Raw genomic sequence first — 12,469 nt, 5'->3', positions numbered from 1 at the left:
GAAATATGTAATTTGAAACCAGCAAATCAGTTTCTCCTTTGATCAGAAAATATCTTTCAGATTCTTGGCTCAAAGCTGTATGGTTTTATTTCATCTACATGTTCCATGAAGTATCATTCACATAACAAACAATGCATACATTTTGAACAGAAAAACTCTAGGGAATTTGAACGGCATTATAAAATCAACAAAATTACCTCATTTCTATTGCGTTTGATTCCGTTGAAATAATTACAACTTTTACATGATCTTACATCTGTCAGCTAATATTGCTCGTCTCGAGAAATAATACCAAGATTTCTGCACACACAAAATGAAATACAATTGAATTATCTACTTATACAAACTGAATCTTGAGAAAAAATGTAAATATAGGTGATCAAAACAGATTAGAACATTGCCTAATTTGTATTATTACTGAAGCACAAAATTTCAGACAAAAATCCTCAAAATCAATATTCCAATCAGCATTACTCTGTGTATCATGCAATAACAATATATCTCAAAGTACAAAAATAATCGACATCTTTACCACAAACGACAATAGTTTTCCGCAAACAGATGCTCTGAACTAGATAAGAACTTCTGTTGGTCAGAAAATAAACTTGACACAAAAGGATCTACAGAAAAATAAATTTAACTTCACTCCACAGCATAGCAAAGATAAATGATTGCCTTGATAAACGGTTTTGACTGACAATAATTAAGGGCTATAGTACCCCTTTATCGTCTGTCTCTACCAGGTTCATGTATATTGCAAACTTTTAAAAACAGACAAGATGACTCGAACTTTAACCTTTCAAAAAGAAACTTAGTAGTAAAATGACAGTAAATTTTTGAAAGACTTCACTCGCATGAAGCAGCATCCTGGGTTATCTAACTTCTTTCCCTGCTACAGGTATGGCCAACAGTGTGCCTTGGATTCCATTCGTGCATTGAAGACCTACCGAGGCAAAGAACCAGTCTGCCTACTTCATCCGTTGGACGGAAAGAAGACTCTACACCACATACACTAAGAAACCGAGGATGCCTTGGGTCATTCCATGAGGTTGGGGTACAAGTTATGACGGTGTTCTTGTTACATGGGTAACTTTTACCGTCTGCCATGACCTTAAAGTACGTCATTTACTCTGTAAAAATAACTCACACCTCTGTATTCAGCCTTGCAAGATATATAACAATGTAAATTTGGAATCCACATGCAGGGAAATAACTTTCCACATTTGTGGAACCCATGTAACAATTGACACCGTCACAAATTGTTCCCCAACCTCATGGAATGACCAATTTCACAGAACAGTCTGTAAATTGAATACATGCTGATGGTTGGATTTCGAGTGAACCAACCACCTGATGAGGACACTCTTAGCAGGTTAAAAATTACGATGTGGAATTCCCTCTGGTGATATTACAAACCATGCATCCAGTTCAAATCCAAATCCATAAACTTATTTGTATTTTGTTCATATTGTTGCATTTTAAAAAATTCAATTCTAACACAAAAGCAAGTTTAAACGTCTTTTTAAATTTTTAATAACGCACTTTTGAAGAATAATAGGTACATTTTCAGTTCAAACAAGGACAGTGCTAAATTCGGTACAAAGTTTGAAACAATAAAACTCTGGGTAAGCTTTCATTTGCAAAAACAATCATCTGACTTTTGTCATTAAAAGGAGTCCCTGAACTCATCTGTACATTTGTGGTCCTTCATTTTAAACTTACAAATTGCATGTAAAAATAGACTTCTTTTATTTCTTCAGTCACTGAAAAATACTGAAATTAAAGAATCTGACTGTAAAAACATTATAAAATATAAAAGAAATATAAAACAGCTGTGAATGGAATCTTAACTCTTACAAAAGAGAGGGTTTTACCCTTTGTAGAAATAATAAATACAAGCAATGCACTAATAGACATATTTTGTAGACATATGTTACCAATAGGTAGGTCTAAAACCACCAAGCTCATATTTCAAAGTCTTCTAAAGAAATTCCTGTTAGTAATTAAGTTTAAACTTACAGCTGCTAAAAGATTTTAGTTTGGTTCCTGGAGTGGACGACTCAAACAACGAACCATCTACACCTGTTCATTCATCACCTGCTAGTTAATATAATTCAATATCTAACCAGTGACTGCATAGTTTTAAATGATACATAACAAAAAACCAACTTGATATCTGAAAGTAGTAAGTTCAAAAATTGAGATATTTTGAATTTTTGAATTCAACAGGAGAGCTTTCCAGTGGTATGGACAGGAAACGCTTAGGGTAGAAGTATAAGGTGACAATGTGACATTATTCTGGCAGCTTTGCGTCTTTGTTCCTGACACTATTTCAAAATTTCTGACTGGGCACCAATAATGCTATCATCGAATTGCTGAGAAAATGACTTTTTAAATACCTGCTCCTGCAAAAAAAATAGAATTAAATGGACGGTTTTCTCTCAAAAATGCCAAAATTGACCTCCACATCAATAGTTGACTTTTAATCTTCAAATGAGGAATGAGTGGAATATGACTTCAAGCTCATTTAGTCATGCCAGGCCACAAATGGCTTGTACGACTCCCAATTAGTCATGCAAGGCCACAAATGGCTTGTATGACTCCCAATTAGTCATGACAGGTCACAAATGGCTTGTACGACTCCCAATTAGTCATGCCAGGCCACAAATGGCTTGTATGACTCCCAATTAGTCATGCCAGGTCACAAATGGCTTGTACGACTCCCAATGATTTTGTTTCAATCACACTAGTACAGTGAACACCTTCAACCATTTTCCACTCTACAGTTCAGTGTGGTTTTCTTCATAGTGATATTCCAGGCTTCTTCGTCGCCTTCGTCGATTCTCAGGGTATGTGACCTGAAAACGACCCTGATCAACTAGGCTTGGTGTGAAGACAGGATTGCCCATGATCAGACCATGATGAGAATACAGGCCTTGGTCCAGTAGCATACTGGATCCTGGAAATTGGAATTAGAGAATAAGTCATAACATTCACAGCACATTAACATTCAAAACAATATTCTGATGCACTTTGACAATCAAAACATCTGAATCATGAAAAAAAGGAAAGAATAAAATTGAAACAATTTCACTTTTCATAAAAACATCTTCTATTTTTGAAAAACTCTGACCTTCTTCTATCACTGTGTGCAAATTAAAACAAACCCTGTGTGTGCTAAAACAGAAAGGCCAAAGACTTCTGGTAGTACACCTTTAGAAGATGGGCTAGACTAAGTCTAACAATAACAATGCACTGGTCCCTCTCTGCTCCCGACTTCAAGCTAGACCAAGAGAGGCCGCTATTTCCTTAGCTTGGGAGGCTCCTTTGGTACTAAATACAGGCATCGCTGGTTCACGAACGACTAGGAAATGCAAGCATTGCAGTAGCATGGCTACCAACAAAATGAATACTTCTGACCAACAATGCTCTTTTAAGCCGATGAGGGGGTGCTTCTGCTCAAGGCTATTTATCATTGCGAGATCACTTCATACCTGAATATTTCCTGAGAGAAACAGCAACCACAGAAATCTCCCGTTTGGGGGGGGGGGTTACTGATCAAAGGAGTTAGGGACATAAAGCGCTTATGCCTGGACACCATACCTTGTTCCTCATTGTCCATATTATAGTGTGCATCGAGTAAGTCTTTATGTTTCTGTCGTTCCAGGCTAGCCAGCTGCATATGTTCTACAATCTCTGCATCAGACAAACTAACACCCCAGACACGCACCTGTTACAGAAAAGATCAATTCCACCAAAATCTTATAACAAGATGTAATACGTAACAAATCAAAGCACAAAACACCTGCAGAATACACGGTTTTCTAATTATAAGTCATCATTTGTATCAATTAAGTCTAACATCCACAGGCATGGTTCGACGAGCAACAAAGTGTCAACCACTGGTCGATTTTCACTGGTAACCTATGTACAAAATAAACACCGGGCATCAGGGAAAATCAACCAGTGGTGACAAACTATCCCTGATCCAACTTGCCCTATGTAGGTATGCTTTGTTATAACTAGCCCTCTTTACAATGTAAAGTACCTCAACTTACCTCATCCATGATACCAGAGAAGGAACTGTTCTCGTTTCTACCAATATACAGCTGAGTATTATTAGCCTGTTGTGGCAAAAGGGATTAATAGGACTTCATTGACTACATGTTGCATTCTTGATATAACAGTGGATATTACCGTGCACATATCCATCACAACTGATGCTCAAGGCACTGTTTTATCATTATCCCTGCACATTGGGCTCACCACAACTGAACATTCCTCAAACCATCTCAGCTCCCTGAGGAGCATACTAGCTGATGCTGCCCTAACAGGCACATATGGCTAGCATTACCGAATCTACCATCACAGATATAAGACTGAAATTACACAGTGGTCATGGAACTGAACATTGCACAAGTCTTCTCTTAGACAAAAAAGGCAAATATTTCCAGCTCTGCACACAGCAACTAAACACAGCTATTGACAGGTTAATTTAAAATAAAGGTTTGTGTTGGCACCATACAAGGTGTCTCTTTTTTGAGTATGTGGGTTTCTGAAAAGAACCGGAGGGCAGCAACGTTTCAGGTAGTATGATCTGTCCATCATCAGGAGACTGCAGAGGTACCAATGATAAAGCAGCTAACATTGTGTCTGGAGGCGGTGAAGTGTGGAGAGGATACTAGCTCAGGATCCAACCAAAGGCACTCAAGCACAACATGAAATGCTAGCAGGCAAATGACAGCTATTGATACTTACCCAGCTGGGAGTTTCAACACCTGTTGCTGTAGCCTCAGATGATCCATTGATAAACACACTTAATTCTCTATCTGTAATCAGCAATTCACATAAAACTGGTCAGCTGTGTTGAAGTCGAGTCCTTTACAGGTACTTTACATTACTTTTCACTGGTACTCAATCTTCAGTAAGAGTAAGTAAAAAACAACACAGGTATGACTGATTCCATTTGACCAGCTACTGGGCTTCTTGAAATGATGGAGTACTTGTAATCTACTACCAAGTACTTATGAAACAAAGATAAGTACTTGCTTACAGCTACTTGTCGAGCACTTATCTACCTCACTAGTGGTCAGATGTTGAACAGTTTTACAGTATATGTGAAATTATCCTGCCGGACTTACACTGTCTTAGATTGTTTCCATTAAAACATTAGCAGTGAACTGAAATGTTGTCAAAAGAATGGTAATTTTAAAGCGCTTTGACAATGTTGATAAAAATTTTTTTTAAGCTATAGAAGCACTGCAGTTAAATTGAATTGCTCACAAACTGGATCAGAAGCTGAACTCTCAACAAAATGGCAATATCAAAGGAAGTCCTTCAGTACATACTCTGGGCATCAAATCTCATTGCAAGGTGTTTCCAAGTAGAATCAGGTAAGGTAGTAGTCCCAGTCACCACTTGGTTCCCAACTTGACCCTTGACATTCCTACATGAAATGGTCAGATAATACCGCTGATTATAAAAGTCCATATATGTAGTACCTTTGACTACTAGATCCCCACATTGGCCCGAGATATCCTACAAATAAAGCCAGTCAATATAAAAGTCCATAGTTGCAGTCACAGCAACTACATGTACTTGGTCCCCAACTGAGCAGGCAAATAATACCGGTCAACATACAGGTTCATAATTCTATTTGCAATTCAGTGTATGCCTCATCAGCCCACAACCAGACTCTTCAGGAACTCTCATGAAAACAAAATTAGATACAGGTCCATGTAATCGCTACATATCTCTATGAAATCCCCAACCAGTTATTGACCAAAACCGAAATGTAATTCCATTAAAAATTCCACTATAAACAATCTGTCAACAACTGTGTTGCATTTTCTCGTGCCCGTAATGGCAAAATGGTGGACAATTAATTCATTGCCATTTAATCAATACCAATCAAGTATCATTTCTATTCTATTTGTCACAATTAGGTGACTTACCTATTCTCAACGAACATACAGAGTCTCCCATCTAAGGTACAGAGGACAGGTACGTTGGTAGAGGGGTAGCTAGATGGCAAATGCACCCATACTTCGAGGGTGAAACTAGAAGTAATCTGCAAGGTGTCTAAGCTAGGTAGGAGGACATAATCATCAGTGCCATCAAACTCCAGAGCTTCATTGATCCTGAATCAAAAGAAAAAAACAGTCGTTACTGCAATATGAAGCAAGGTGTTTTGAGTGTTCAATTTGATTAGCCAAGTCTCAAATTCACCCTCACGCCATTTATACAGCTGTTACAAAGACATTCCTTTGTTTTTATTCACCTGTTGTTGATGAAGTACCTGTGAAAAACTTTCAATAACCAGTGAAATCTAACTGAAGCATTAAAACCAAACAACCTATAAAAGGAACTGACCGGCATATTAACTTGAAAGATGAACAAAGAAATTATCTGGAGTGAGATTTGAACCTGCGGCCTCCCGAATACCGCACCGGTGCTTTACCAACTGAGCCATCCAGCCGTGTGTTGGTGGCTCTGCCTGTTTGTCAACATCTTTGTAATAATGCAACGGTAACTGATTCCATAGAACTACAAACAATGAATGGCAAGCAGGTCCATTATCAATCTATGATATCCACCTACCAATCTATGACATCCACTTACCAATCTATTATATCCACCTGTCACTGATGCAAGCAGGTCCATAATCAATCTATGATATCCACTTATCAGTCTATTATATCCACCAAGATAGCTTACCTCTCTGCACACTTGTAACTCAGTCTTGTCCATATGACATCCTTTTGATCATAGACAAAAACTCCAAGCCGACCACCAAGGTAAGAAGAGTCATAGATGTCTCCGGAGTCAGTCAAGGTCAACTCTCCTACCTTGATAATAACTCTATGAAAAATAACAGTAATGTTTGATTTGATAACGATGACTTCCCTCTTTCTGACAAAAAATCTTTCAAAGACAAATATCTTGTCCAAGACTTCTCTATCCCAAGATTAAAACCTTCAATGAACGCCAACAGGGCAACAAGCACCCCCTCATCAGTTGAAAAGAGCTGTATTGGTCGGGAGAGTTCAATTTGTTGGTAGCAACATGGCCGTGATACCTGCATTTCCTAGTCATTTGTTAACAAGCAAAGTTCAGTTTCCACCAAAGGAGCTGTCGGTGCTAAGAAAACAGCACCCTCTCTCAGTCCAGGTTGCGGCCCATTAATAAATATTAAAACAGTTCTTAATCATTTCAATTTTCTTCTCTAAGAGGGCCATAAACTCTTTGGAAGGCATACCTGATTAACCCAATATCTGGCCTGTGGGTCAGAAACCATCTGTATGAAGTCTGGTGCTGCCACCCCTGCAAAAGTGGATCGTGCCACAGTAGCTCAACCTCATTGGCTGTGGTGTAGGAATGGTATAGAGCATCTGCCAGTGATTGGCTAGGCCCAGTGGCAGAGTTCACTTTCTACAGCAAATAAGGGAGATTTGTATGTCGTCAACAGCCTGTTATGGATGTAACTAAGAAATTTGAAATGAATCAAAAGTGATCAAGATCTCTCATATTTTTGCTAACGTGTAAGGCCTACCTTAATCTGTAGTCCCCTAATTCCGCCCTTGTTTCTGGGGTTGTTCATGTTCTCATGTCGCCACATCACAACATAGAATTTCCGGTTGCTTTGGTAACCGAAGACAAAGCCGATGTAATTATTCCCCTCGTTGGTGTTGACAAACATGGTACCAGAGTAATCAACGGATGCCATGGAAACCTGGCTGACTAACATGGATGGCATAATGGTGTTGCTTATGTCACGAATCTCCTTTCCCTACCGACAAAAAATCTAAATAATCAATCCTGTCGTTTGTTGCATCAAACATCGTTTCACTATCAATTAATCATCAATAAGCTTCGGTTCAGCAACAAGACTGTAGATAAACCAAACTCTAGGCCTACTCCTACAGAGGTTTTGCATGGTAGCCATCTTGCAGGGGCAGTTCTTTTGTTCCATGGGGAAACCTCCTTTGTGCATACCCTGTGGAACAAGAGCACTGGCCTGCAAGATGGCAGCCATGCAAACCCTCTATACTTGTATTACTGGCTGTGTCACTCCTTCTCAGATGAGTATACTCTTTGAGCATATGAACCCCAGGATTGTGACTCATGGGTAAGCAAGAGCATTTTCTCAATCAGGCCAGGAGTACACCCGTGCATTACGTGGTTATTTCAAGATGACAGAAAACTAAATATTGACTGATGGGGAGGTGTACGTGATCTGCATAATGGCGCCTTTCAATATGTTTATTTTCTGGGCGCATTGTGTACAGAATGCATTCATGTGTTTCACTTCTATGGACACACACGTGCGTTGTGTTCGACTGTCAAAATCTCCCTGGGTGTGATTTTGATAGATGCGCAACGCTTGGCACGTGCACATGGAAAGGTGCCTTAATGCGCACAAAACATCTGGATATGTTCTTATCAAGAGAAATGCAGCCAAACACAGTTATTACAAAGTATAAGCTTACATTGTCAGTGACAACCCAGATTGGACTGGTAGCGTTGACTAAACCAGGATACAATTCTACTGAGATGTAATCCGTGGCAAAATCAGTGGCTTGGTACTTGTTGCTATTAGGGCAGATGTCTTCGCTGTTAACAATGCCATCACTGTCATAGTCAGTCTCACAGACATCTCCCAAGTTATTGCCTGGAAAAAACAAGTGCATAAATGTTAGAGACAGTGGCACAGCTAGGGACGAGGGGGGACTACCCCTCTGTGGGAATGATGTCTCCTCTTAGGACAGATGCCATTGCTGTTAACTATGCCATCACTGATGTAGTTGGTCTCACAGACATCTCCCAAGTTATTGCCTGGAAAAGACAAGTGCATACATGCTAGAGACTGTGGCATAGGTAAGGGGGAGGGTACTACCCCCTGTGGGACCTCTTGCCCCGTCCTCCAACTGGCTCTATCACCTGTTAGAAATATGACTAATAAATCTTGAATTGTCATAATCGAAAGGATTTTAAAAACTTACCATTTGTGTCTTCCTGTCCACTGTTGGAAACATAAGGACAGTTGTCACTTTCATCTGAGATGCCATCGCCATCTTTGTCACTGTCACACAGATCACCTGAAAGAAGTTACAATTAAACAAAATTATCCATAATATTCATGTTTACCAGTTAATCTATGAACCGAACACTAAACTTTGATCAACCATCACTGGAAACAAACATGGGTCAAAACTTGAAAATCAGTTAACCTTACTCCAACATTCCAGTCAAAACAGGTTAAACATGCAAGACAAATTAACATACAAGGCACAGATGCATAGGGGAAAGTGAAGTCATGATGTAAGGACTTACCATCACCGTCAGCATCGGTGTCCGTCTGATCGGCATTGGGAATATTGATGCAGTTATCGTCTAAATCTAGAATACCATCCCCATCTCTATAAAATTGCATCAAACCATTATCAGAAAATAGTATTTACCACCTGGATCGGATTACCGTACCCATGACAGACAGAGACAACTTGTTCTACAATTATATGAGATAAAATACAAACAACTGGAACCTGACATTGAAATAAAAGAAGAATAGGCGATTTTTTGAAGGGAATGAATATGTGCTTGGTCGGCGACCAGCTCATGAGAATGAACCAAATTAATGCCAGAGCCACAGAGAAGAGCATTATCAGCATTCAATCTCCTTAGCTGGTCCTTAAACTAACCTTTAAGATTGGCCAAGCACAAATTATTCCCATTCATAAATACTTGTGGGTTCGAATCCCACCCGAGTACATTTGTGATTTATTCCCATTCATAAATACTTGTGGGTTCAAATCCCACCCGAGTACATTTGTGATTTTTTCACAAGCCTTCGGGGGCAAAACACTGAGTATACAGTGTTACAATATACGTCGGGCACGGCAAAAAAAATCCAAAATTAGTTAACATTTCCTTGGTGCAAATTTGGCCTTGGAAATAATTGATTCTTCTTACATGTCTTTGTTGGCGCCACCAATGACATCACATGTATCACCGTATCCGTTCTGGTCTGAATCAGTCTGTGCAGTGTTGGCATTATCAGGACAGTTGTCACACGCGTCACCTACACCATCGCTATCCGTGTCATTTTGAGCCACGTTGGCAACGAATGGACAATTATCACTGCTATCATCAAGACCTAAAGGGAATACCAACATTCTTATGAAGCTGCATTATACGTACTCATGTGGGTCAAAAGCTTCTGTAACTCTGAACACCAAACCAAAAGATCTATAATAATCACTCCTCATCTCCAAGGGTCCAAAGAACTTGCAATTGTCTTAACATAACACATATTTAGTGCTTCCTTTCTACAAATGACTTCCGCTTAATTTCAATTTAAATTCACATAAAAAAAGGACTGACTGCCTTTCTGATTGCAAATGGAAAGCATCTGATAACGTTGCTGTACGTAGCTCGCGCTAAGTCTTGAAAATATGTCTTGAAGTATGTCAAAGTGTGTCAAAGAATAGTGTTCTGCTGGTCAAAATGTACCATCATTATCATCATCTGGGTCACATACATCGCCCAAGCCATCATTGTCATTATCAGACTGGTCAGAGTTACTATTGGAGGGGCAATTATCACAAGCATCACCGACACCGTCACCATCTGTGTCTCCTTGCAGGGTATTGGCAACATATTGACAGTTATCCACAGTATCAAAGACACTGTCATTGTCATCATCATTATCACAAATGTCACCAATGGAGTCGCTGTCTGTGTCCTCCTGTCCACTGTTGGGATGTTGGGGACAGTTATCCTGCAAAAAGAGGAACAGGTGAGTTCCGTTATTAGCTTCTCCCACAAATCAAAAAGATATCTTGGCCTTTCGCAAGCTGTAAGAAGCACAGCAGAGCAAAGATGAAGGACAGTGGGCTTTAGACACCTGTGTTCCATATGCTTGCATGATGAGGCTCCCTTGAATAAGCTGCAATCCATAATGAATGCTTCAAATGTATTGAGGTTGTGCATGGCAGCCATCTTTAAGGTCAGTGCGTTCATTCCAAAGGGATGGAAATGAGTAGAGCTTTGGTGCACATACCTCCGAACAAAACCTCTGACCTGTGAGATGATACCCATGCACAACCATGCTGTAGACTGCAGATATGGTAAATATCGCAAGATATTCCAAATTCCCATAATCCTAGAATTTACATTTTGCGACTAGTGAGTTCAGTTAGTAGTTCTTGAAAATCCAGAAGACATCTTGGCACAATTCCTACTGTCCATGGATATACATTTTGCTATTTTGGTTACATTACCCATTAAAAATTAAAACCACAAAAAAACTTATTCCTGAAATGACAATAACTTGGTTCTGAACAGAAATGGTTAAGATGTACAAACTCACTGCTTTGCAGGAGGTGTCGCTGCACAGAAGTGTTAATTCTGGTCGGCCGTCGAGATCTGTATCCACTCCACAATAGACACCATTACCTGCCCATCCACTGTCACACTGAAGAAAACAGTCATACTTTATTGTAAGTTTCACTTATTCTCCTGTCACGACAATTTCCATTGACACAAAAAACTAGAAAAAAACCTGACAAAACTGGAAAGATTTAAAAGTCTGTTTGCTACTTTCTGCTTCAGAAAACAAGTTCCTCAAAGCATGTGACCAGTAACCATGGACAAAAGAATGCAGTTAACATTGTCTGTTTCAATCAACCATTCTGAATCATCTCTTATGAGAAGGCATCCTCCACTGTTAATGCACAGAGCCAACTGCTGAGATATGGAGCACACCATCTCCCTTTAGAACAAATAGATACAAGTCAGAGAAGACCAATAGTGGTGGAAAACAATCAGAGAAGCTGTGGAATGGATCATGATCCACCTCCAACGAGGATAAAGGTCAAATTAAACCTCTTCCTAATCTCCCAGCACCACATCTCGTGAGAATTCAGGGGGAGAATCATGGACACGCCACCCAGCTCAGCTGAATGAAGGACAAGTGAAACAGTCTCCATGAAGTGGTACATAATATCCTTCTGAATCTTGTGTGTGCTAAAGATCTTTGGTTCACATGGTCCACATTAAGCTTGGCTCCTTACCTCACTCCCACAAATGCCCTAAATTGATCAAGCACAAACCATTTATCTTAATCACTCCCTTCACAAACATGACAACTGGATATCACAGAGCCCAAAGCTTCATTTCTATTTTAGTTACCATGACAACTCACCTCACAGACAAAAGTACCAGCACCTGTTGAGATGCACGTAGCATTCTCATGACAGTTATCTTGACCTAAAAGGCAGTAATCACCAGGGCTGCAACCAATCTTACCGTTGCCTAGGTAACCAGGTGGGCAAAACCCACAACTATAGCTTCCCTGCGATTGAAAAAAAATAACAAGAAATCCAAATGATTAAGAAAAGCAGATAAGAAAACAGCGGTCCTTCAAAGACTGATTACAGGTCAAGAACTGTTCATTCATTACCTAGCT

General features: G+C 39.6%; 1 protein-coding gene across 2 annotated transcripts in view; it reads right to left on the bottom strand.

Moving 5' to 3' along the window:
* Positions 1-54: 54 nt before the first annotated feature.
* Positions 55-12,469, bottom strand: part of LOC110979841 (uncharacterized) — a 50,081-nt gene continuing 37,666 nt past the window's right edge. For both annotated transcript variants that reach the window (XM_087130961.1, XM_087130962.1), the window contains 16 exons: positions 12,206-12,355; positions 11,372-11,476; positions 10,513-10,780; positions 9,973-10,156; positions 9,334-9,419; positions 9,003-9,098; positions 8,490-8,671; positions 7,553-7,789; positions 7,259-7,431; positions 6,718-6,861; positions 5,955-6,140; positions 5,349-5,446; positions 4,759-4,829; positions 4,059-4,124; positions 3,604-3,730; positions 55-2,959 (listed from right to left, as the gene is read on the bottom strand). In XM_087130961.1, the coding sequence (XP_086987087.1) occupies positions 2,781-2,959; positions 3,604-3,730; positions 4,059-4,124; positions 4,759-4,829; positions 5,349-5,446; positions 5,955-6,140; positions 6,718-6,861; positions 7,259-7,431; positions 7,553-7,789; positions 8,490-8,671; positions 9,003-9,098; positions 9,334-9,419; positions 9,973-10,156; positions 10,513-10,780; positions 11,372-11,476; positions 12,206-12,355 (2,352 nt within the window). In that variant the 3' untranslated portion in view covers positions 55-2,780. The remainder of the gene's footprint in view (positions 2,960-3,603; positions 3,731-4,058; positions 4,125-4,758; positions 4,830-5,348; positions 5,447-5,954; positions 6,141-6,717; positions 6,862-7,258; positions 7,432-7,552; positions 7,790-8,489; positions 8,672-9,002; positions 9,099-9,333; positions 9,420-9,972; positions 10,157-10,512; positions 10,781-11,371; positions 11,477-12,205; positions 12,356-12,469) is intronic.

Source organism: Acanthaster planci, linkage group LG21, assembly GCF_054643075.1.
Source record: "Acanthaster planci isolate LZ-2023a linkage group LG21, COTS_SCS, whole genome shotgun sequence".
NCBI lineage: Eukaryota > Metazoa > Echinodermata > Asteroidea > Valvatida > Acanthasteridae > Acanthaster > Acanthaster planci.
Note: the sequence above shows the minus strand (reverse complement) of the source record. Positions and strands in the feature narration are given on the sequence as shown.